This window comes from Schistocerca americana, chromosome 2 (genome assembly GCF_021461395.2).
Source record: "Schistocerca americana isolate TAMUIC-IGC-003095 chromosome 2, iqSchAmer2.1, whole genome shotgun sequence".
Classification (NCBI taxonomy): Eukaryota; Metazoa; Arthropoda; class Insecta; order Orthoptera; family Acrididae; genus Schistocerca; species Schistocerca americana.
Genome location: NC_060120.1, coordinates 938,776,985 through 938,803,912, shown reverse-complemented (window position 1 = coordinate 938,803,912; position 26,928 = coordinate 938,776,985). Strand labels below are relative to the sequence as shown.

Below are 26,928 nucleotides of genomic sequence, written 5' to 3'. Positions count from 1 at the left end.
ACCTATTTAACGCATAGCGATACATCGATAAAAATTACAAAGAACCTAAAAGAAACTTCAAGCATCATTTTTCATGTGTGATTACGTGAAGAGCATCAACATCATTTTTCGTACTTTGAAGGTGTCTGTATGACTATCCCTGCTCGCACGAACAACCTCGAAGCGATAATCCATTCTGAGGCATATGTGGAGCCACTGACGCGAGCGTATTAGAAACGCGCGTTTTGGGTTCACGTAATATTTTTTCCGAAGAAGAAGGCACATATAGAAGGACTTTAGGTCTTTGACATAGCCCCATAATAAGAAATCCGTTACTGCGAAGTCCGAATATCTAGCTGCTCAAGAGCAGTCATGTCCAACACGACATATCCAGAGGTCTGGAAGGCGTTTATTTAAAACTGTGCGAACCTTCGAAATCACTGCGCTTGTGAAGTTCGAAGTTTTGAACTTTCTTTTGCATTCTCTGTGATTCTTATCGACGTATTACTGTGTATTAAACAGTTATAGTCGTTTGTAATCGCTATTTTCATTTTGAATTGGCCTGCATATTTTCTTTCGAAACGAACGAATTTATTTTCCTTCCCGGGTCCAATGTGTACACAGTCGATAGGTGGAAATTTTAGTAGCCGTAATTGCTACCAGATAGATCGCGTTGACTAAACAGAACAGTGTCTGTTCACGCGAGGAGTAGGAAAGTGCCCGATGTGCGCTGTGATTTGATCCTTTTGAAAACACCGTACTTTTGTCTTCGAAGTTAACAACAGTCGCTAGGATGCAACCGCATACCATATTTAATGATTGTTGGGCTTTAACGGTGTACGGAATACCAGAAATCATTCCTGCAGGTTTTCAGGTAACATAAACCATTCTTACAGGGAAACGTGGCTCACTTATATGAACAAGATAATTTCCTTAAAACAGAATTTCTCATCAAGTCAGATAAGTTTCAGATTGCCTACTGAGCTGAATCAGCTCAGTGCACACCGATAGCATGGACGTGTGTACTTTCGAAAGGCTATGAAAAATAATTCCTACAAAACTCAACGAAAAACACGTTCCAGTATTCGTTGTGCATTGATCTGTTGTAGACGCCTCGTTGGCGCCATCATATTGTTGGCCGCCGCTGTACTAATCTTCGAGACAATGTTTTTAGGTTGGAGAGTAGTGCGAAGCTGAAACTCGTCGGAGCGAGCTCGGGCATTTCCGTCGCACTTCGGGAGACAGCTACGCGCCGGCTTCGGGCCTGTGACGAAAGCGGCAGCCAGCAACGTAAGCAACAAGTAGTTGGCCATGTTCTAAACAGTTGAAGCTGTCGCGTTCAAAACGAGTGGATCCGTTGTGTTTCAGCTAGTGTTTTATCGGTTTTTGACTTAGTCGGTGACCTGTGTATGTATCACACATAGTCTTGTGAATGTTTGGAGTGAAGTGTGCGTGTTTTCGAGTTTGCCGTGTGTGACCTTGTTGCTATTTAAGAGGTCTGGAATCGCTTCCGAATGAAAGCATCACCGTATTTTTCTCTGCTTGTCTAAAATGCGTGGTGGATGTTGAATGTATAGTTCGACGTCTACTTTTTGTAGGTATGAGCTCCGTAAGAGGATGTATAAGTGTTACCAACCGCAGTTTCTCCTTCCGGCGGGATTTTTCATCTTTCGTTGCAGTAACTTGTCAAATTACCCCTCGTTAACGAATCAGAATACCGTTCACTGTACTTTCTATAAGCAGCTGACAATAATTTCGTGTGGTATCCAGGCATAGTGATTATATACAAACAACCTTTTTTCTGTTAGAGTACTTTATCATATGGTGCTGTCAAAACAGAAGCTGTTGATTTGTTTACAAATAATATTATTAGCGATTTCAAAATATTAACGGTTATTTAGAGTAACGTTATGCTGTCATATCTGTGGATCTTTAAAGATTTGACCCGTAATTTGCATGTCGTGAAAACTAGATTTTGTACACCATTAGTATTCATACAGCCTATCTTCAGTGCGCAAGAAGGTGAAGCTATATTCTCATTTTTAATTTTTTTTTAAGTTGGCCCGCAGGCAATAATTTTTGTCATTCATGTCATCGGCCACCGATGCTCGCGTCAACTAAAGCGGATCTAGAGTAATTCGTTGTTGTGTTCCTGGCACGTAGTGCTCGCTAAAAGCTATTTCTTTGTACATTAACAGCAGCTACATTGCCGTATCCTACTTACAACTTAAAATATCGGATTCCCAATTTAATTATAAACGGGTTTTAAGTCGTTATTGCAGTTTCGATGACATTTTCACGCCTGGAAAGGAGCTGATCTTAGCTAGTCAAATCAGATTCGATTGGGTGGTGGATACCCTTTTAAGTTGTGGCATCACTAGTGATAGAAAACGGTGACGATATTTCTAAAGATCAATAGGTTACTGGGTCTCTTAGTACAGCCGGTTGTGTGTAAGATGTGTTTTCCTTTCTAGGTCGGATGTTGACTCAAATGACGTCGCGGTAGCACACAAGTGATGAGTGCGGCGAAAAAGTGAAACGTTACACTCAGTTTAGAAATAATATTCGTGTGTTGTTAATCTTCGGCAACAGCAGCGTCGTAACTGTGCGACAAGACAACAATGACGAGCCGCCGGAAAAAGCGCCAGCAGGATGGCTTCATGAAGAAGGTGTCTTCGCTCTTCAACCTAGACACGGTAAGAACATGAAAACAAAACAGCCTCTCACTTTACGCCGAATCGCTGCCCCAGTTTGGTGCGCCGTTAGCTGATGCCAGGAGCAATTCGAGCTTCCGCAAGCCTCGCGTTTTGCGCAGGAGTTAAATAGGCGCCGTCCTTTTGCAGTAGGGCGGCAAGCAGCTGAAGCAGTACTTTGCACGCCAAGTTTGCACACGCGGCAGCACGCCTCGCTTTACTTCGCATCGTCTCGCTTTCGTCTGCCCCTGGCGGCGTTGATTCACCTCCTGCGTCGCCCGACGGGTCCCCCCCTTTCACCTTTCCCGCTATGCTGGCTGCAGCAAGCCAGTTCCACTCTAGCAGGCCGGCGAACCAGCTTCGCGCCCCGTTGCCAAACCTCTTGTGGGGAAAAGAGAGGGCGCAACGCCCGTGCCGGCCAACGATCTTCATTCCTTTCTCTCCTCGCGCACCTGCGAGTATTGCAGCCACGGCGATAGTGTTCTGTCTTATAGCCGGCGATGGGCTTCGGAGTTGTCACACGTACCCCGATCCAGATTTAAAAAACTGCATAACAAAAGAAGCAAGCTAAGCAAAGTTCAGTCATCACTTGTTTCTTTAGACAAACCTCTCGTACAGACAGAGAGGTTATTTCTTACTCAATAGTGAAAACAGTAACCAATCATAATAGTTAATAATGTTACTTATTAACAGCAAATAGCACCGTTACCGGTTTCGACTCGACGTAGTTATCGGCAGACAGCTTTTCAAGCTTATAATTGCGTTTATCGTATGGCGCCCATGCTATGTTGGCTGTTCGTTGTAGCGAAAGTTCATTAGGGTGATGGTGCTCAACCGTAAAAAAACTGTGTAAGGAGAACTACTATACTGTAATTGGACATAACAACGAACGTAAACGACTGTCTTAAGATAAGACCGGAGTTAGATTTGTATAACCGGTACTTACATCGAAAGTCCTTGCTCTCTTGACTGTTTTGAAGATTTTCATATTTCAGGGAATAATAAGTAAGATAAAACGCTTTTCAAAATTTTGAAGGTACTATGTAGAGCACCACATACGCCTAAATAATTCGGCCATAAGAATGTTTACATGCAAAGACGTCAATTTACGAAGACAAAACAGTGCCAAAGAATAAATGTGTTGTGTTATTATTGACTTCCCTTTATTTTCTTAATACCGCATGCAGTTGTTCATGTTCATGTAGTTTTCTGCCATGTGCAGTGCAGTGAACGTTTCGATGCAGACGCCAAACACCTAAATGAACAATAGTAAAGTAAACAAAAGGAACCCGAAGGTGATCGTGAAACTTTACAGAAACATGTGTGGGTGAAAAAAAAAAAAAACGGCTCAAGGCAGAATCATCTTCCAAAACATGATTACCTGAAAACAAACACGAACCGAAAAAGTGAGTTTTAACCTCAAAATCAAAAAGAGCCAAAGGAGGGGATGGAATGCTCATTGTATAGCAGAAATTAAGTCCATCAATTGTAATATGTCAATGCAGTCGTTACATTGTAATTTATTATTCATTTCGTTTATGGTGGCATGTGTAATATGTTCCAGAGACAAGGCATATATTGGGAATTTCGTTTTTAGCAGTACATATGTTGTCTTGGTTTTAAGTGTGTGTGTGTGTGTGTGTGTGTGTGTGTGTGTGTGTGTCTTCTTACAAGGGAAACTTCTCATCGCACCCCCCCCCCGCCCCCTCCCCTCAGGTTTAGTATAGTAAGATGTTGGCCCAGTGGATAGCTCGTCAAATACTGAACATAGATCAGGCATGAAAACAGGACGACGGTGGTCTGAACTGTGAAAAGAGAAGCAAAATCGAAACAGTGAACGGTCCATTTTTTTGCTCCGCAAAACCATCATTGACGTGCCAATTCTCTGTTCACAAATTTGTGTCAATGTCATGGTGTAACGTCCTCTTGCAACAGCGAGGTATAGTAAGGAATCTCCGGACGTAAGTACGTCCTATTTGTTCTACACAACTGCCACATGTTATGACTCTTGCATTCCATTTTTGTCCATGATGGGCAATAACTTTTTTCTTCTACTGGAATCGAATGTTCCTTCACCGGCATTTACATCCTCAAAAGACGTACGCCGCGATCTTGTGCTTAGTGGAGGGTACTTCGTAACAATATTATCCGCTGCTGGTCCTACTTCATTCGCGTATGGAGTGAGATAAGCGCCGTATCTCTGTTATCTCATTCTCGTGAGCCCCACGCGAGATATACCAAGGAGGCAGCATAAAGTCCACCTCGAAACCGATTCTATATATTTACCCAAGAGCATTTCCAGGGCCCAGCGCCTCCATTCTGCCCCATTTGAATTACGACGAAGTCTTAGTGGCATGCCTGTTTGATGAGGATTCGAAAAATTTGCTCAGAACTCTAGGACAGGATGCATTAGAAACATGCGGTCGGCAACACCAGTGTAAGACAATGTCTGGCGCAGTAGTTAGATCGGTTACTGCTGCTAAGATGGCAGGTCATCAATATTTAAGTAATTTTGAACGTGGCGTTATAGTCGGCGCAGGAGCGATGGGACACGGCATAACCGAGGTAGCGATGAAGTGGGGATTTTTCCCGTATGACCATTTCACGAGTATACCGCGAACATCAGGGATCCGGTAAAACATCAAATCTCCGACATCGCTGCGGCTGAAAATAGATCCTGTAGGAACGGGACCAACGACCATTAAAGAGAATTGTCCGAAGTTACAGAAGTGCAACCCTTCCGCAAATTGCTGCAAATTTCAGTGCTGGGCCATCAACAAGTGTCAGCGTGCGAACCAGTTCAACGAAACATCATCGACGCAGGCTTTCGGAGCCGAAGGCCCATTCGTGCACCCTTAATGACTACACGAAACGAAGCTTTACGCTTCTCCTGGGTCCGTCAACACCGACAATGGACAGTTGATGTCTGGAAACATGTTGCCTGCGATTGGAGACAACCTCATGAATCCATGGACCCTGCATGTCAGCAGGGGACTGTTCCAACTGGTCGAAGCTCTGTAGTGTGTGGGACGTGTACAGTTGTAGTGATATGGGACCCCTGATACGTCTAGATACGACTCTGACAGGTTACACGTACGTAAGCATCTCGTCTGATCACTTGCATCCATTCATGTCTGCTGTGCATTCCGACGGAATTGGCCAATTCCAGCAGGACAATGCGACACCCCCACACGTCCAGTGCTACAGCGTGGCTCCAGCAACACTCTTATGAGTTTAAACACTTCCGCTGGCCACCAAACTCCCCAGACATGAATATTATTGAGCATATCTTGAATGCCTTGCAACATGCTGTTCAGGAGAGATCTCCATCCCCTCGTACTCTTACATAACAAAAACTGGCTGCATCCAACTAGCAAAAACGTAACATAATATCTTTGTTCCGCCTGAAGATGAGAGTGTAAACTCACAAAACGCGTCGTGGGATAAAATAAAAAGAGTGTGAGACAGATAATTCATTTATTTGCACTTTTAGTGTCACAAACAGTCGCATTTCCTGACAACAGTCCAACATGGACGTCATAAGGGATTGTAGATGGTGTTAGCGTCACTTTGAATTATAAATTAGACAACTTTTTGACATTGTGCGCTTTGTGGCGAAAGAAGTTGTTTAACATGTCTGAACGTTTCTGCCTTTTTTCCTTTGTGAAGTCGCACGAAATACCACCAAAGTTTTTTTCTGTGACCCCCTTCGTAGCTGAATGTAGCCGGCACGGTTTGGTCAAGGAGCTAGCCATCTTCTGGGAAAAAAAGTGAAGTTTTCATCGATGATCTTTAAGAGGTGCGACATCCGCGCAAACCAAATGAGACAGATAGAACAAATAAAAGAATGGTCAGCGTTGCTGCCTGCGATGCGGAAGGACCTGTGTTCGATTCGCAGCACCTCCTCAGACCTTCCCGTGTTACGGAGGTCTAGCACGCGGCCCATTCAGCCCTTGTGAGGCCAGATGTGGATCTACTTGAATAAAGAAGTAGTGGCATCATGAGGATTCATTTACTGGCAACAATAGCTGTTATCACATCCTTAGGATATGCAAAAAATACCTTATTTATGGCGATCTAAACTGGACCTAACAGTGACCAACCACCTGATCCTTGTTACGCAACCATTATTTGTTGTGCTTCCGGTCTTTGATGCTCCATCATGCCGTTTCTGTTTCGTATACTGATATGAGATTGTACTAATATCTCTGACCTCGATGAGACGCCGAACACTTACTACATCATTGGTACAAAACATTTCGCAAAGAAATTTGTTTCGTTTGCTGTAGCCAGTCGAACGCTTAACGTAACATTCAGAGTGAGCTCACAATCATTATTTTCAGTGCCAGTACTAACAAGGGAACCTCCTCATCGCACCTCCCTCATATTTAGTTGTAAGTTGGCACAGTGGATAGGCCTTGAAAAACTGAACACAGATCAATCGAGAAAACAGGAAGTTGTGTGGAACTATGAAAAAATAAGCAAAATATACAAACTGAGTAGTCCATGCGAAGATATGCAACTTCAAGGTTCATGTGAGCTTAGGAGCGCCGTGGTCTCGTAGTTAGCGTGAGCAGCTGCGGAACCAGAGGTCCTTGGTTCAAATCTTCCTTTCAGTGTAAAATTTTGTTTTTTACTTTCAGACAATTATCAAAGTTCAGGCACTCACACATAATCAACTTCGCTCTCCAAAATTCCAGGACATGTTCAGATTTGCTTGGACATATGCAGGATTTGACGGTCTACACACGGAAAAATTTGAAAACGTTAAAAACATATGTTTTGACAGAGCACAGGGAAAAGTGTGCGACTGTGAAACTGTTGGATTCATTTGTTGTAGTTTATGTGACAAACTCTTATGTTTTCATCACTTTTTTGGGAGTAATGCTCACATCCACAAGAAAACCTAAATCGGGCAATGTAGAAGAATCTTTTTACCCATTCGCCAAGTGTACAGGTTAGGTGGGTCGACAACATATTCCTGTCATGTGACGCACATGCCGTCACCAGTGTCGTATAGAATATATCAGACGCGTTTTCGTGTGGAGGAATCGGTTGACCTATGACCTTGCGATCAAATGTTTTCGGTTCCCACTGGAGAGGCACGTCCTATCGTCTACTAATCGCACGGTTTTGCGGTGCGGTCGCAAAACACAGACACTAAACTTATTACAGTGAACAGAGACGTCAATGAACGAATGGACAGATCATAACTTTGCGAAAATAAATATAGTAAACTTTTCACTCAAGGGAGGACTTGAAGCAAGGACCTCTCATTCCGCAGCTGCTCACGCTAACCGCGGGACCACGGCGCTCCTGCGTTCAGACTGTCCTTGATGTTGCCTATCTTCGCATGGACTACTCAGTTTGTATATTTTGCTTATTTTTTCATAGTTCCACACAACGTCTTCCTGTTTTCTCGATTGATCTGTGTTCAGTTTTTCAAGGCCTATCGACTGTGCCAACTTATAACTACACTCCTGGAAATGGAAAAAAGAACACATTGACACCGGTGTGTCAGACCCACCATACTTGCTCCGGACACTGCGAGAGGGCTGTACAAGCAATGATCACACGCACGGCACAGCGGACACACCAGGAACCGCGGTGTTGGCCGTCGAATGGCGCTAGCTGCGCAGCATTTGTGCACCGCCGCCGTCAGTGTCAGCCAGTTTGCCGTGGCATACGGAGCTCCATCGCAGTCTTTAACACTGGTAGCATGCCGCGACAGCGTGGACGTGAACCGTATGTGCAGTTGACGGACTTTGAGCGAGGGCGTATAGTGGTCATGCGGGAGGCCGGGTGGACGTACCGCCGAATTGCTCAACACGTGGGGCGTGAGGTCTCCACAGTACATCGATGTTGTCGCCAGTGGTCGGCGGAAGGTGCACGTGCCCGTCGACCTGGGACCGGACCGCAGCGACGCACGGATGCACGCCAAGACCGTAGGATCCTACGCAGTGCCGTAGGGGACCGCACCGCCACTTCCCAGCAAATTAGGGACACTGTTGCTCCTGGGGTATCGGCGAGGACCATTCGCAACCGTCTCCATGAAGCTGGGCTACGGTCCCGCACACCGTTAGGCCGTCTTCCGCTCACGCCCCAGTGGTGTCGCGACAGGCGTGAATGGAGGGACGAATGGAGACGTGACGTCTTCAGCGATGAGAGTCGCTTCTGCCTTGGTGCCAATGATGGTCGTATGCGTGTTTGGCGCCGTGCAGGTGAGCGCCACAATCAGGACTGCATACGACCGAGGCACACAGGGCCAACACCCGGCATCATGGTGTGGGGAGCGATCTCCTACACTGGCCGTACACCACTGGTGATCGTCGAGGGGACACTGAATAGTGCACGGTACATCCAAACCGTCATTGAACCCATCGTTCTACCATTCCTAGACCAGCAAGGGAACTTGCTGTTCCAACAGGACAATGCACGTCCGCATGTATCCCGTGCCACCCAACGTGCTCTAGAAGGTGTAAGTCAACTACCCTTGCCAGCAAGATCTCCGGATCTGTCCCCCATTGAGCATGTTTGGGACTGGATGAAGCATCGTCTCACGCGGTCTGCACGTCCAGCACGAACGCTGGTCCAACTGAGGCGCTAGGTGGAAATGGCATGGCAAGCCGTTCCACAGGACTACATCCAGCATCTCTACGATCGTCTCCATGGGAGAATAGCAGCCTGCATTGCTGCGAAAGGTGGATATACACTGTACTAGTGCCGACATTGTGCATGCTCTGTTGCCTGTGTCTATGTGCCTGTGGTTCTGTCAGTGTGATCATGTGATGTATCTGACCCCAGGAATGTGTCAATAAAGTTTCCCCTTCCTGGGACAATGAATTCACGGTGTTCTTATTTCAATTTCCAGGAGTGTAAATCTGAGGGGGGTGCGATGGGGAGGTTCCCTTGTGAGTGAATATTGATGACGCGCCGAACAATGACGTTGAACAACGCCCGCCAAAACTCTGTATGGTCGAAAAAATACAAACAACGAAAGCAAACAGCGTAATTCGAGTGACTTTGCAATCACTGCTTTCATTTTTGTTCTGCACTAACGACAAAGTGTGGTGCGAAACCACAACAAATAAAATCTAGCCGTGCCCAGAAATGCTCCGAGAAGGCGTTAAGATTGCGTCAGCCAACCGTATTTCACGCAATTTTTTACTCCCAGAAATAGAAAAGAAAACATGCAAATTACAGTTCAGATTTTTTAAAGGCAAAATACGCTTTTGCTTTGATATGATGCGTGTTAGTTGTGGCTTAATAAATTAAAGACACTGCAGTGAAGGCAGGAGATCCGTATGTTTCAAAGTGAATTCAAAACGCTGTGTATGAACTCGTGGTAATAACATTAACAGCAGCTCAGTTCTCAAACTGTCGCCGATCTTTTGAAGTAGTGCTCTGCCATTTACACGGAAAACGTAGTAGACTTTTTCCAGACACATTTATGCTACACTGGAAACTGTCAGGTATTCGACAAACACGAATTCGGTGAAGCGAAGGTTGTTACAGGGAACATCGTAATACGGTTGCTAACGACATTTAACAGTTGCTTGTTATTTCCTAATTACCCCACCAAAAACGAATGATTTTTAGTTTGTTGCATTTTATGACCGTGTTTGTAGTCATTAAGTGTCATACAAAAGTAAATGTGTTCTGTTTATACTCTTATCGGCAGTTCTTCTATTTTTTAAAACAATTACAGAACTGAAAATATTCAGATTTTAATTTTGCCTTCTTTCATTTTCCATTCCTGCATGTTTCACATATCCAGGCACATCCTAACACGACTGCCCCTTTTTGCCAGTCTGTCACGTCCTTACATTTATCCTTTATATACAACGTCCGCTTGAGACATAAATGCCTCACTGATCGCTACTTTCTTATGCTCACGTAGAGGTGGTGCGTGCGTGGTTGAGCACGCGAATCGATCGCTAAGCCATCTGTAAAGAGTTTAAGATTCATCTGTGCGTGCGCACTGGGATGACTAATATTTTGTCCAGTGAGTGTATGATAAATTGAGTGACCAAAAGTCACAGGAAGAGTTGTTCCACTTGAAGGAAATACGTGTGCGAAAACCACAGGTAGCGGCCAATGGCGCGAGAGTAGACATGATATCTGAGCAGTCTGTTGCAAATAAATGTGTAGTGAACGTGGCAGCACGTAACGGGGTAACTGGCTTTGAATGTGAGATAATACGCGATGACAGACGCGTGAATGAACATAACCCTTCGCAGATTACACAGAAATTCAGATTTCCGAGGCCGGCCGGTGTGGTCGTGCGGTTCTAAGCGCGTCAGTTTGGAACCGCGTGACCGCTACGGTCGCAGGTTCGAATCCTGCCTCGGGCATGGATGTGTGTGATGTCCTTAGGTTAGTTAGGTTTAAGTAGTTCTAAGTTCTAGGGGACTGATGACCTCGGTAGTTAAGTCCCATAGTGCTCAGAGCCATTTTTCAGATTTCCGAGGTCAGCAGGGACGGGTCTTCAGTATCTCAGAGACAATATTTCCATACGCGTGAGCCACAACAGAGGATGACCCCAGGGAATCCATTTCTAGCAGGTCTGTACGTAGACAACTCACCAGCAGCTGACGACACGTTCGCGTCCCTTAGCTGATACCTCGACTCATGAGTCTCAACTACTGCCTGACGCCTAAGACATCAACAATGGTAGATTGTCTGATGAATCAGTGTTCCAGTCGAATCGAACTGACGGGCTTGGGAGATTGTACGCTCATGAAACTATGGACCCTGCTTTTCAACTTAGTTGTGGCCTGGGATGTGTTCGCTTATCACCATTAAGCCCCGTCGTACGGCTGTAGAGACGACTGATATGTACAAGCTACACAGACATTGTTGCAGGCCACCTTTATCCGTTTCTGGCATTAGAGTATTCTGATGCACATTTCTGGCATTAGAGTACCCTGATGCACATGGCTTATTTCAACAGGATAACACGACATGTCATCGCTCTTTGGTTTTTCGCAGGTGACTTGAAGAACACTTCAATGAATTCACGACCATGTCTTAGCCCACGTACGCTCGATGAACCCCTACACGAACTATAGAAGAACTGTTAAGGTTAGCAAAGCAAGGTGGATAGTTCAGTATCTCTGCAGAGCGATTCGAACATCTCATACAGTCCATGCCTCGATGCGTCAACTGCAGTTTTGAGGGATCCCGGAGGTGCGACTCGCATTTAACATCCCGGATGTGCGACCCGCAATTAACATCACGTCCAGTATCTTCCCACGAGTTTCGATCACTCAGTTTAAATGCCTAATTGAAAAGTATACCTTCGATGTAGCGGCGCTGTATGTAATCCCAGTGGATGAATGTTTTTGCTGAGAGGTGGCGTGGTGGTATTCCCTGTTGCATAAGCGGAATCAAAGACTTGCAGCAATTTCCTCATTTCTGGAGACTTGTTACTGCAATTCGTTGCGTGATTAATTCCTCCGCACTAAAAGGGGAATGTGATTCTCAAATTTGTCGCAGGATGAAGGTCGTTTATGGAGACACTGTGCACTAAAAGCTGGTGGTGTCAGCGTTAGGAGGGGGGGGGGGGGGGGGGGACGTGTAAAACGTCCAGGCCACGCCCCACCCTGGGCAGGCGCATGTTGTGACGATCAGTGCCACGTTTTCGCCTGTGGAGGAGCTCATACGGTCAAATCGTCGAATGACCACACGTGACGTTGCTATTACACTGCCGATTTGCGCAAGAACTATGTATCACGTAATTATTGAAAGCTTCTTTATGGCAAATTGTGTCCACAGTGGGTGTCCAAGAATCTTTCAGCGAGTCAGAAAGCGCTGAGAATGGGTGTTTGTCTGACCCATCATGGAGATACGCGAAGCAAAGAACGGATTTCATTGCTCACATTGTTGCATGTTATGAAACATGATGACATCACTTCGATGAGCACGGAGAGGCGGCATTTCGGCTCCCGTCATCGAAAAACTCCTGCTCTACCCAGAAGACTGAAAAAGTGATGCTCAGTTTCCTTTTCGACAAAGAAGGACCCCTACTATTCGAGTTGCTGTCGCGGAGGGCAACAGTTAACGCTGAACAATATTGAAACACCTTGCTGAGACTCGAAGAGGGCATCGAGAAGAAACTCCGGGGCTAGGCCTCGAAAGAGATAGTGGCTCTGCAGGGCAACGCTAGGCCACATGTGGCCAAGGAGATCCTCGACTTCGTTCAGGAATTTCGATTTGAGGTCCTGGAACATCCACCTTGCAGCCCCTATATCTCCCCACGTGACTCGCGTATCTTCGGCCTATTAAAACAGTCCGGGAAAGGTCAGAGGTTCACCTGTGACAAGGAAGGGCAGGACAGCGTAGAAAACTGGATCTGTCAGCAACCGAGGAGTTCCTATCCTGAAGCCATGCACTCCCTTCCTACGCGCTGGGCTCGTGTATCAGTCTCAGTGACAATTACGTGTACTTGTACTGCTCCAAACAAACTGTATTTATAATTTGTTATTAAATTTCTTTACACATAAGTGTAGTCTCCTTTTCATTTGAATACGTCTTACCCATGATTTAAAATAAATTGTGTCACGTTCTTGATAGGCAAGTGTCAGATCAAAAGAAAATCAAAAAGAGAAAGAAACAGCGTTTACAGACAGATAGGTATGCGGTCGTAAAAGACACGATTTTGTTGTTGAGCTTTTATGAACCACTTTGCCATTGACCACAGGAGTTGCGAAGAAACGGCGTTCCTCTTCTCAGCACTTATGTCAGCGTCCTTTGAATTCTGCTTGCGTCAGCGCACTCCAGCGTGAATCGTACGGATGTTCTCTGGCTGGAGCCGTAATAAGGCGAGGCGGAATTGCGCGTAGTCTTGAGGGCGTATAAAGGAACTGTAGCCGGTCTCTATGTAGACCACAGTTATCTATTCACCGTTGCGAAACCACCTGCATCGTTGTAACATCGTTACGCTGCGGCACACATTAATGCGACGCTAGCGCCACAGAAAAGGTCCCTTGGGAGGTTTATACGACCAACGACACATGTATACCTCCATTTAAGGACACGTTTGCACCTGGAATCTGACGGTGTAAAAAGTACTTAATGAAGCTGGGTCACTTGTTACTTATCCAACGCCCCCTTCTTCCATCCGCCATTCACGGATGTTGTGGGCGTAGAACGATATGACGTAGTTTTCCATTTGTCCAGAATTTGGCCGGTTTGCCATTGTTCAAGTATAGTAAAAGAACTGCTTGGCTAGTATGTAATTTTAAACGTAGCTTCAGTGAACAGAAATTGTACTTGGGGCGAAGATGTGTAGTAACAGTAGTTTTTTTTTTTTCATTTTCTTGGTTTACAGCTTTAGCGATCAATATGCACAGTGGCTTCAGAAAACAAATTACATATGTCGTCCCACGCTAAGGCCATTGCGCAAAAAGAGTATAGCACACCTTCAGAAGGGAGTACATGTTCCGGATCTCCTGCAGACATAGTACAGCTGTGTTGCGAATGACAAGTGTATCACAGAGTGCGCGCGAAATGGCGCGGCAGCTGGAAGCATACTCCAAAGCTGAACTACGCGGGACAGTGCGAGTCCTGTAGGCAAAACGCCCAAATTACATGCAAATTCACCGCGAAGCTCTGGCGGATTGACTGTCAAATTCTGGCGGAGCATGGACCAAATGCAATGTCGCGTGCAGCCGTAGCGAAAGGGTGCCATCAGTTCGACTAGGATTGCAGAGACGTGAAATGAAATGAAATGATCGTATGGCATTGTTGGCCGGGAAGCCCCCATTCGGGGGAGTTCGGCCGCCGTATTGCACGTCCTTTTTAGTTGACGCCACTTCGGCGACTTGCGAGTCAGTGATGATGAAAACGATGATGAAGGACACACAACACCCAGTCCCCTGGCGGAAATCGAACCCGGGCCCCCTGCATGGTAGGCGGTAACGCTATCGCGGAGGCGGATTGCAGAGACGTGGATGATACTGGTCGGAAAGGAAAGCCATCGACATCGACCAAAGACAACAGTGTTAAGGCAGTCGAGCAACCGCAGACTGGCGGACAGTGCTCTGCAGATGCGCATCTCAGGAAACAGTAGCCGTTCTGTCCTCCAAGATCGCCTGTAGTGCCGGTAATTGTGCTCACGCTGGGTGCCACAATCACCGTCGCCTGCACACAAACACGCAAGGTTTATGACCGTAAAAGAACAAGGAACGTGGAAGATTAAACGGAGGTATTGTTCTTCTGCACGACACTGCAACACCCAACACGCCGCGAACAACAAAAACTTTGCTTCGACGTTTTCGATGAGACATTTGGGAGCATCTCCCGCCAAGTCCAGATCTTGGACCATGCGATTTTCCTCTTTTCAGCAAGCAGAAAGGATGTCGGAGGGGGTGGGGACCAGGGTGGAGAGATATTCCAGCGATGAGTTCGTTCACTCAGCATTCTCGAATGGCTTCGTTACCAAGGAGCAGATTTCTCCTGTCGAGGAAATGAACAATAGGTAGAACATACCGATCATTGTCTACAGCTTGGGGACTACGTTCACATATCTGTGTCACACGGAAGAATAATGCAGCATTTAATAAAACAACTTTGCCTTTTATATTAATAGACACGTCTTCGGCCTCGCATCTTATTGACTGGAGTAGAATTGTCTTCAGTGATGAGTCCCGCTTTGTTCTGAGCCCCGATGACCACCGAAGACGGTTCTGGAGATGCCCCGGATACTGGTAGGATATCAACCTGGTTGTCGCCCGCCGTACGGCACGACAACCAAGGGTGGTGGTCGCGGTGCCATCTCTTTTCGTAGCAGGACACCTTTGGTTGTCATTCGCGACACCCTTAAAGCACAGTGGTACGTCGTCGATTTTCTATACCCCTTTTTGTTGCCCTTCATGGCAAACCATCCTAGGCTTGCTTTTCAACAACATAATGTCTGCCCGCACACGGAGGAAGTTTCTACTGCTTTTCTTCTCGCTTGGACCAACAGGATCGCCGGATCTTTCCCCAATTCTGAACATTTGGAGCATTGTGGACAGAGCCCCTGGGGGTTTTGGCGATTTAACGCGACAGTTGTACACAATTTGGCAAGATATCGCTTACGAGGACATCTCACAACTCTGTCAAGCAGTTGCAAGCCGAATAACTACTTGCATAAGGGCCAGAGTTGAATCAACATATCATTGACTTGCTTAATTTTTGAAACTCTTTCTCTTCAATAAAACATCCATTTTTCTGATATTGTAATCGTTTCTTGTCTGTATATGTAGCTCATTTCTATCGATTTCCGTCCCATTTGAAGAATTCTTTTGTGGTGCGTCTTTTTTTAAAGTGTGTTACAGGAGACTAAGTAGGAAAAAGATCATCTAGATCTAATTAGACTATGCTTACAAATAGGTGCTTAACAGGGAGCGGTGAAAGTAAAAAGAGGGAGGAAAAATTATCAGTTGATACGTAATATGAAAGTCCGAAACAGTAATACAGCGACTAAAAAAATGGTAGAAGACAAAGATGGAGAGTGAATATATGACTAACAATCAAAACACTGAAACATGTTAAAATAAGTAGGGCTTTTGTGCTCAAATTGCCAGAGCTGGTATTAGAAAAGTAAGGCACAAATGTATATGGGCTCTGAAGAAGTGTTGAAAATTGGGACGAGCTAGCTACAGCCCATTAGGTAATTACACGCTATTGCTCCTCTTCATTACTACAAATAGAATAGCTGGGTAGTTCCGGCCGCCAGCACCATTCGCAATACCCCTGTACGTTCTTTCTCCCCTGGAAAGTAGATGTCTGCTGCACTGCGTATTGGGTGAAAGCTGTGGGTCGTTCGTGCGGTGTCCTCGTGGCGTGATTTTCGTAACGCGCTTATGCAAGCACGCTCGTGGCCTATCGCTAAACCCGTATCACGACACCAGGTTTTGCTGTGTTATCACCCACGCCATTTCGTTGCCTGAGCGAGGGGACCCATAAAGTGTGACTGTATCTTTGTTTCGCAGCCGTTGGTAATCTGCCGCCAAGACTGTTTCGCCTCAGGCGTTTTTGTTTGGTCTAGTGCTCTCGATTTCACTCAGACCCCACTAGACAATCGCTCGTGTCTGTGGAAACCCAGTGTAATAACCGACTAATTGCTACAGTATTCTCCCATCCACTACGAAACAACCTCTGCATTCCTTACCTTTATCATATTTGCAGGTGCAATCAGTAGGCTATGTTATCGAAAGAATCCGTACACCCCCTTTGAAAATTATGATTGACAGTGCTGAAAAAACTCTTACGTTATTTGATTTTCAAACAGCTGAGCAAAACTGAACGTACTCAGACAGTTCTCTCTTTACTTATTCTGATCATCACAAAACTGACACACAATATTTTTAGCGCAACGTAATCTGACTTTCAATAATCCCTACAAAAGAATGGCCTTGACTAACAACAACCTATACGTTTCATGAATCACTTACCTCACAAAAACCTTCGTTACTCGAACTACTGCAATAGAGCGAGCGCCATTACTGCCAGCTTAATAGTGTCCAAAAGTCAGAATATATATATCAGTTCGTGACATCCAGTTTTACAAATTTTCTTTTTCTGACGGACACACGTCCAGATCTTCCGTTCATAGTAACCTTTCAAAACTCTGGCATCTCTCCTCATACCACTGCTGGCGGCTCACCTGCAACTGCCCAACGCTACCCGCGGTTCACATCCAACTGCCCAACACTACACTAGTGGATATTCCAACAATGAGTCCAACCAGCCACAGACTGCACACAGCGTATTCAGCGATTTTCGCTCAGAGCAATACGTGGCGTTACCAACATATAAACCTAAATAGCCTACTTACAACCCTTAATATGAGATGTGTCCACCATTCACTTTTATGGCGGCTTGAAGACTGCAGGGGACACATTCAGTGAGGTGTCTGAATGTGGAGGAATGGCAGCCCGTTTTTCCTTACGTGCCGAAAACAGAAAAGGTAGTGTTTGCAGAGCCGACGTTCTAACTCGTCCAAGAGGTGTTCTGTTTGGTTCAGGTCGAGACTGTGGGCAGGCCAGTGCATTTCAGGAATGTTATTGCCCACAAACCATTACGTCACAGATGCCGCTTTACGACAGGCTACATTGTTATGCAGATACAAACAGTCATCGTGTCTGATTTTTTTGTGGTAAGTTCCTGTGGGACCAAACTGCTGAGGTCATCGGTTCCTAGGCTTACGCACTACTTAATCTAACTTAAACTAACTTACGCTAAGGACAAAACACGCACACACACACACACACACACACACACACACGCTGAAGGGAGAACTCTAACTTCCAACGGGAGCAGCCTCGCGAACCGTAATACGGGCGGCTATCCAGTGCGGCCCATCGTGTCTGAACTGTTCCTCTACTGTATGCAGTACACAAAACTGTAAAAGATGTTAATATCCTTCTACATTTAATGTTTTCAGAAGCGCAATGGAGGAACGCACGTTAACCACGAAAAACACGCTCATACCGAACACTACTACTCTCTAATTCACTGTTGGCACCACGTAAAGGCAGATAACGTTCCCTAGGCGTTCGCCAAACCGCGAACCCTTCCTTGCGATTGCCACAGGGTATTGCAGAATCTTTTTTGTGACTCGTTTTGCAAAGCACTATACCCCAAATCCAACGAAAATACACGCAAAGTATCTGAAAGGGATTTGCGCCGAAATATACTTTCACGAAAAGTTGAAATACATGTCGTTCCATGAAGCGTGTTTTAGTAGCTAGAAGGTTGACACCGAACGGGATAGCGCAGTAGTTAGCACATAGGATTCTCATTCTGGAGGACGACGTTTCAAACCCGCGTCCTGCCACCCTGATTAAGGTTTTCCTAAATCGCTTAAGGCAAATGGCGGGATGGTTCCCTCGAAAGGGTACGGCCGCTTTCCTTCTCCATCCGTCCCTAATTCGAGCTTGTGCTCCGCCTGTAGTGACCTCGATGATTTACATCTACATCCATACTCCGCAAGCCATCTGACGGTGAGTGGCGGAGGGTACCTTGAGTACCTCTATCGGTTACCCCTTTCTATTCCAGTCTCGTATTGTTCGTGGAAAGAAAGATTGTCGGTATGCCTCTGTGTGGGCTCTAATCTCTCTGATTTTATCCTCATAGCCTCTTCGCGAGATATACGTAGGAGGGAGCAATATACTGCTCGACTCCTCGGTGAAGGTATGTTCTCGAAACTTCGACAAAAGCCAGTACCGAGCTACTGAGCGTCTCTCTTGCACAGTCTTCCACTGGAGTTTATCTATCATCTCCTTAACTCTTTCGCTATTACTAAATGATCCTGTAATGAAGCGCGCTGCTCTCCGTTGGATCTTCTCTGTCTCTTCTATCAACCTTATCTTGTACGGATCCCACACCGGTGAGCAGCATTCAAGCAGTGGGCGAACAAGAGTACTGTAACCTACTTCCTTTGTTTTCGGACTGCATTTCCTTAGGATTCTTCCAATGAATCTCAGTCTGGCATCTGCCTTACCGACGATTAATTTTATATGGTCATTACATTTTAAATCACTCCAAATACCTACTCCCAGATAATTTATAGAATTACCTGCTTCCAATTGCTGACCTGCTATATTGTAGCTAAATGATACAGGATCTTTCTTTCTGTGTATTCGCAGTACATTATACTTGTCTACATTGAGATTCAATTGCCATTCCCTGAAATTACTCGTACTTCGGAAGACTTCTCTCCATTGAGAATGACATGATGATGGGACGTTAAACACTAATCTCCTCCTCGAAAGATGAGCGATACAAGCGAAAAACGAGCATGCAACTAAAGCCCCAATTTAAATTCCCTGTATGGTTATTAAGCAGGCTGTGCGTTTTGTTGTCACTATAAAGAAAATTTTGAGGATTCGTGCAGCTACGAACGACCGTCTCTTTACATATGGCGTTCAGAAACAAATAGGGCATATGGTGTTTTTTCCTGGTAATACTTTGCTTTAAAAAGGAATTTAGTGTTACCGATCAAAATGTAACATTTTGCCCTCCGTAATGGTTCTGCTGACGTGTAAAGACGAAGCGACGTATGTAGAATACTGGAATGAGTAAAGAAAACTGCGCTAGTTACCTTAAAATCTACTCCTGCAATTGATAAATCCCGCCAAATGTGAAGTCCATTACAATCGGAACGGTTCAGCCTACAGGTTTTTGGAACGGTAAAGGAATTTTGAACGTGGTCTTCATGGAACGCAAATCAGTTTTGCGACATAATGTGACAGATTAAAAACATTGAGACGATCCATCTCCAAAACAAAGGTGGTAGTCACTTCTCATTTGACACCATCAGAATCGTTAGCGGAATGTTTGTTAGCGAGACAGTTAACTCGCCGACACAGCGAGTTAATGTTTGATTTGCTTCGATGTAGAAACACTGATATCTGCCCTTGAAGCGTAGCAGTATTCCAGAGGAGTTCTACAACAACCTTCTGGAATACTACTACTTGTGACAGAGAGGAAGGTTTATGGACAGTATACAACGCACGGGAAGAGTGTCACGCAGTATGAAATCTTTTAGGTGAGACGTGATGTGTGTTGGAATACTGCAACTAATCAGTGTCATCTAATCAAGTCGAGAGCAACGTGCATGCCTGGAGTAATCTTGAATGATTCACTTTATCTCCATCGAGGTGGTACTTGACGATGATTGCCAACAATTTCGAAGATTAGATTGAGATGGGAATTCTGATGACTATCTGTAATAACACTATCGTTTGACGACTGACAGTGGTAATGAGGAAACAGAAGTGACGAGAATGATGTATAAGTATCTACATTTAACGCCTTTCTACGCAAATTTCTGTTCGATGCATTACGTCGTATCTCCAGCTTCAGTTCTGTGTGCTCCAAATGCGAAAGCCTGACAGTGCTTCCGCGCATTTGAAATCTCAAAAGATCCTTTAAATGCAGAAAAGAAAAAAATATGAAAGGTTTTTGGCAACAAAATTATTGCAGATTTTGCCCATAAAGTAGGAATAGTAATGGAGTGAGCATTCGGATGCACGTTCCAGAATTAGTGTCACCCATATACACAGTACCTTTCAGATCACGTTACTGTGTGCTACTGACCTATCCGCTATAACAATTCCTCGTTTCACTTGTTTAGATTATCACTCCAAGCGGCAATAATTATTATCTTCTTTGTTGTTGCTGTTGTGGTTGTCCCCAGCCCCCAGATTGGTTGGATGTAACTCTCCACGTTATTCCCTATACTTTCTTCCACTGCCAAATTAACAATTCCATGATGCCTCAAGGCGTCTCACCAATTTGCTTCAGTGCCTCCTCATTAGTTATTCGATCTACCCATCTAATACTCAGTAGTCTGCTGTAGCATTATATTTCAATAGCTTCAATTATCTTCTTGTCTAAACTGCCTGTCTTCCGCGTTTCACTTGCTTACAAATCCCTTCAGAGAAAGACTTCCTAATACCTAAATTCAGATCAGATGTTAACAAATCCCTCTCCTTCAGAAATGCTTTTCGCGTTATTGTCAGTCTGCATTTTATATCTTGCCAAATGGCAAAATTCATCTACTATTTTTCGCGTCTTATTTATTAATTAAATTCCCTGAGCATCGCATGGTTTTATTCGACTTCATTTCATTGCACTTGGTTTACTTTTGTTGATGTTCATCTTATAATATCTTACCAAGACACTCGTTCCATTCACCTGCTCTTGCAACATCTTTGCTGTCTGTGACAGAATTACAATTTAAATCACAGTTTTTATTTCTTCCCCTGAACCCTTATTTCCTTCCAAAATTTCTCCTTGTTTTGCTTTACTGATTGTCCTATGTGCAGGTCAATAACATGGGGACAGGCTATTATTGACTAATCCATAAATGGAAATTAGGAGGACAAAATACACATTTCCGGTTTGATATTGGCGACGTGTGCTGTACTTTATACTGACTTCGTGCACATTCCTACTCATATGTTTTGTCAGATACTAGATTAACACAATATAGTAGCAGCATTTCGCGAAAAGTAAGCCGTTACCTATTCCATAGCGAGTGAAATTTACACACCAGTATCATCTTTACTCTTACAAGGGAACCTCCCCATCGCACCCCCCTCAGATTTAGTTATAAGTTGGCACAGTGGATAGGCCTTGAAAAACTGAACACAGATCAATCGAGAAAACAGGAAGAAGTTGAGTGGAACTATGAAAAATAAGCAAAATATACAAACTGAGTAGTCCATGCGAAGATAGGCAACATCAAGGATATTCTGAGCTCAGGAGGGTTGTGGTCCCGTGGTTAGCGTGAGTAGCTGCAGAGCGAGAGGTCCTTGGTTCAAATCCTCCCTCGTGTGAACATTTTAATTTCTTTATTTTCGCAAAGTTATGATCTGTCCATTCGTTCATTGACGTCTCTGTTCACTGTAATAAGTTTAGTGTCTGCGTTTTGCGACCGCACCGCAAAACCGTGCTATTAGTAAACGAAAGGACGTGCCTCTCCAATGGGAACCGAAAACATTTGATCGCAAGGTCATAGGTCAATCTATTCCTCCACAGGAAAACACGTCTGATATATTCTATACGACACTGGTGACGGCATGTGCGTCACATGACAGGAATATGTTGTCGACCCACCTTACTTGTACACTTGGCGAATGGGTAAAAAGATTCTTCTACGTTGCCCAATTTAGGTTTTCTTGTGGATGTGATAATTACTCCCAAAAAAGAGATGAAAACATAAGAGTTTGTCACATAAACTGCAACAAATGAATCCAACAGTTTCACAGTCGCACACTTTTCCCTGTGCTCTGTCAAAACATATGTTTCTAACGTTTTCAAATTTTTCCATGTGTAGACCGTCAAATCCTGCATATGTCCAAGCAAATCTGAACATGTCCTGGAATTTTGGAGAGCGAAGCTGATTATGTGTGAGTGTCTGAACTTTGATAATTGACTGAAAATAAAAATTAAACTTTTCGCTCGAAGAAAGATTTGAACCAAGGACCTCTCGTTCCGCAGCTGCTCACGCTAACCACGGGACCACGGCGCTCCTGAGTTCAGTCTGCCCTTGATGTTGCCTATCTTGCGCATGGACTACTCAGTTTGCATATTTTGCCTATTTTTTCATAGTTCCACACAACTTCTTCCTGTTTTCTCTATTGATCTGTGTTCAGTTTTTCAAGGCCTATCCACTGTGCAACTTATAACTAAATCTGAGGGGGGTGCGATGGGGAGGTTCCCTTGTTAGTAGGTACGGGACAGAATAGCATATAGCAGAATTGTATGTGCTTCGGAATTTGTCCATTGAAAGCAATTTCCTTTCTGGACGATGAAGTCGCTTCGTACGTCGCATGTATTTGGAAGTTACATGAAGCGGGGAAGCAATGCCTTACTATTGTTCGAAGCAACCGCATTAATCACCAGCAGCCACTTTCAGAAAGCAGAGAAGAACATTCAGACTAGGGTTCCACAATGACCTCGCTGTCCATCGCTCATACAATGCGCTCATGATCAGCTGGTGTAATAGCGGTATAGTTCTCAACATAGAAAATTCGGGACTGACGTAACTTTCGAACTGGACGCACATCCACTTGCGTTTGAAGCCACCACATGCGATACAAGCGTAATGGCCCGTAAGAGCTATTGACTCACGCACGCAGATAAAAAGCGTGACACAAAATGTGGCAACACGTCCGATAAAAACGTGGAACGCTGGCGTCGCCAGATAAAAATGCGAGGATAAGTCCGATAACATCTGAGCCCTTGCGGGGGAAATTACGCTCGATAACACACTGTTTCAGATGGCTGCAAGACTGCATTTTGGATAGCATTTTCTAAAATCCTAAGCATTTAACTATTTTTTGCTAGATGGCGTGCATTTCGTAGATAATTCGGAAGTGCATATTGTTTGACAACACACTCGTAAGCAATGTTACGTGGTAACTAGAATATTTGGCCGGCCGGAGCGGCCGTGCGGTTCTGGGCGCTACAGTCTGGAGCCGAGCGACCGCTCCGTTCGCAGGTTCGAATCCTGCCTCGGGCATGGATGTGTGTGATGTCTTTAGGTTAGTTAGGTTTGATTAGTTCTAAGTCCTAGGCGACTGATGACCTCAGAAGTTAAGTCGCATAGTGCTCAGAGACATTTTTTGAACCAAAATATTTGATTTAATGTGTTCTGGAATTTCTTAATGGACATGTACGTGAACTAACCCCGAGTAACCGCTGCTAGATAATAACTAAAATACTAAAGAACAGGAAACAGCATTCAGGATGTTCAAGTCGCATTGCAAATGACGAATACATAACGTTGTCTGAATCGCGTCGTTCCCGAGCTATTTTCAAATACAGCTTGTAACTGCATGGAATGTTACGAAAGCTCAACGTTTGCCCATTGTAGAAGCTTTCGTTTCCACACCACGCTTCCCGCAAGTACGTAATCAATATTTTACATATGCGACTGGAGAATGACCCCCTACAGAAACAGGATACCGTGTGTTCATTCTCCTGTGTATTTCTTTCGTTATACAATCGGTCATTTCCTTCAGCTGCCCTAAAAACAAATACTCATTCAACTGTTCTGTGGCTTCTTTGTTTATTTGTACTTGCTTAACCCGCAGGACAGGATAGATAGAATAAATTGTGAAAAGGGGCCGAAATAAGGGGCTGTCAGTTACACTCGAACATACAACTTTATTATTTGATCAAACATTACAAGAGCCCAAAAAAATTTTTTTAAACACACAGCTTTAATCTTTGGGACTTAATTGCCGGCTGAAGGCCACTTAAATTTAAAAACGGCTGAAGGCCAATAACTTAAAACGAAAGCTTAATCAGAAATTTAAAAGGCAAGCCTTATCTTAAAACAGTTCATTAGTTAAGCTGAAGTAAACGAGTTAAATTCAAATTGGCTGAAGGCCGAACACTTAAAAATCTAAAACATTATTTTTTTAAAAAAATACCAAAGTCCTTAAGTGAAACAGTTCTTTAATTTAGGCTGAAGACCGTAAGAACAATCAAACTCAAACCGGCTGAAGGCCGAAGGCCGGCCGGGGTGGCCGAGCGGTTCTAGGCGCTACAGTCTGGAACCGCGCGACCGCTGCGGTCGCAGGTTCGAATCCTGCCTCGGGCATGGATGTGTGTGATGTCCTTAGGTTAGTTAGGTTTAAGTAGTTCTAAGTTCTAGGGGACTGATGACCTTCAGAGCCATTTGAACCATTTTTTGAAGGCCAAAGACTTAAAAATTCAATAGGTTGAAGTAAACAAGTTAAATTCAAATCGAGACTGCAATAGAAGGGAGAACCGATAGAGGTACTCAAGGCACCGTCCACCACACACATTCAGGTGGCTTGCGGAGTATTGATGTAGATGTAGATAGTAGAACCACAGCAGTGGAATTCCGTGTTAATAACCACGCATGAGAACCTTTAGGAGGCAAATTGCTGTAAGGAGAGGCAGCCTGTGCTGCGCGCACACACACACACACACACACACACATACACACACACACTCACTCACTCACTCGCGCTAGCTCTGTCCGGTCCTGATTTATGGCGGCTGGGGGAATGTAAAACGCAGGATGTGTGAAATCGGATCAGGCGCGCATGCGTGAAAATATTCATCTCGCGCACGCGCAGGGCCCCGCCGTCCGAGGAGGCGCCTCGCCTTGCCACGCCCACGCGCCGTCGACCGGCCTGCCGCCAGATATAAAGGCCAATTGCTGCCCTGCCACACAGCTGGCTGGCCTTTGGCGACGGCGTCAGGCGGAAACACCGCCGAGAATGACGCGAGGCGGCTGCCTGCAGTCGCCGAGGCGCTAAAATCCTGTCTCGCAGCAGAAAGCGAGTTGGGAACTGCTCTGCATTCGGCTTTTAATGATGTGGCTATAGCAGGCCTTGACAAATGTGTGAGCTGATGGGACGTAATAACTTCAGTGATGGCAAAACTTAGATTGCGTTTATTTACAGCAAGCCTTGAGTGCTATTACAACAAAATGTGTATGTTAGATCAATTGGAAAAATGCCGTACCTAGGAGGTCAGCATCTTGATAAGGTATTCTGCCTATTGGCAGGTACGTGACACCATTGCTGTCTACATCTGCCCCAATTCCATACCAATTGCTTCTTAGTGTGATATCTTCATCTTTTCACTTCATCCAACAATTTTATTCTTCGCCTTCCTATTTCCTTCTGTTCATGCACTCTACCTTTGACAGATGTTGTTAAAATTACTTTTCCTCGCAGTATATTTACATCCAAATCTGCTTTCCTTTTTTAACCATGTTTAGGAGAGTGCTTTGTTTCTTTGCCCTTACCAGTACTCCAATCCTAAAGAAAGCAGGTGTTGACAGATGTGAAAATTACCGAACTATCAGTTTAATAAGTCACGGCTGCAAAATACTAACGCGAATTCTTTACAGACGAATGGAAAAACTGGTAGAAGCCGACATCGGGGAAGATCAGTTTGGGTTCCACAGAAATATTGGAACACATGAGTCGATAATGACCCTACGACTTATCTTAGAAGATAGATTAATGAAAGGCAAACCTACGTTTCTAGCATTTGTAGACTTAGAGAAAGCTTTTGACAATGTTGACTGGAATACTCTCTTTCAAATTCTGAAAGTGGCAGGGGTAAAATACAAGGAGCGAAAGGCTATTTACAATTTGTACAGAAACCAGATGGCAGTTATAAGAGTCGAGGGGCATGAAAGGGAAGCAGTGGTTGGGAAAGGAGTGAGACAGAGTTGTAGCCTCTCCCCGATGTTATTCAATCTGTATATTGAGCAAGCAGTAAAGGAAACAAAAGAAAAATTCGGAGTAGGAATTAAAATCCACAGAGAAGAAATAAAAACTTTGTGATTCGCCGATGACATTGTAATTCTGTCAAAGACAGCAAACGACTTGGAAGAGCAGTTGAACGGAATGGACAGTGTCTTGAACGTAGGATATAAGATGAGCATCAACAAAAGCAAAACGAGGATAATGGAATATGGTCGAATTAAATCGGGTGATGCTGCCGGAATTAGGCTAGGAAATGAGATGCTTAAAGTAGTAACTAAGGTTTGCTATTTGGGGAGTAAAATAAGTGATGATGGTCGAAGTAGAGAGGATATAAAATGTAGACTGGCAATGGCAAGGAAAGAGTTTCTGAAGAAGAGAAATTTGTTAAGATCGAGTATTGATTTACGTGTCAGGAAGTCGTTTCTGAAAGTATTTGTATGGAGTGTAGCCATGTATGGAAATGAAACGTGGACGGTAAATATTTTGGACAAGAAGAG

General features: G+C 44.6%; 1 protein-coding gene across 3 annotated transcripts in view; it reads left to right on the top strand.

Moving 5' to 3' along the window:
- Positions 1-1,232: 1,232 nt before the first annotated feature.
- LOC124596031 (disks large 1 tumor suppressor protein) overlaps positions 1,233-26,928 on the top strand; it is a 940,679-nt gene continuing 914,983 nt past the window's right edge. For all 3 annotated transcript variants that reach the window (XM_047134995.1, XM_047134994.1, XM_047134993.1), the window contains exons 1-2: positions 1,233-1,386; positions 2,454-2,675. In XM_047134995.1, coding sequence (XP_046990951.1) covers positions 2,601-2,675 — 75 coding nt within the window. In that variant the 5' untranslated portion in view covers positions 1,233-1,386; positions 2,454-2,600. The remainder of the gene's footprint in view (positions 1,387-2,453; positions 2,676-26,928) is intronic.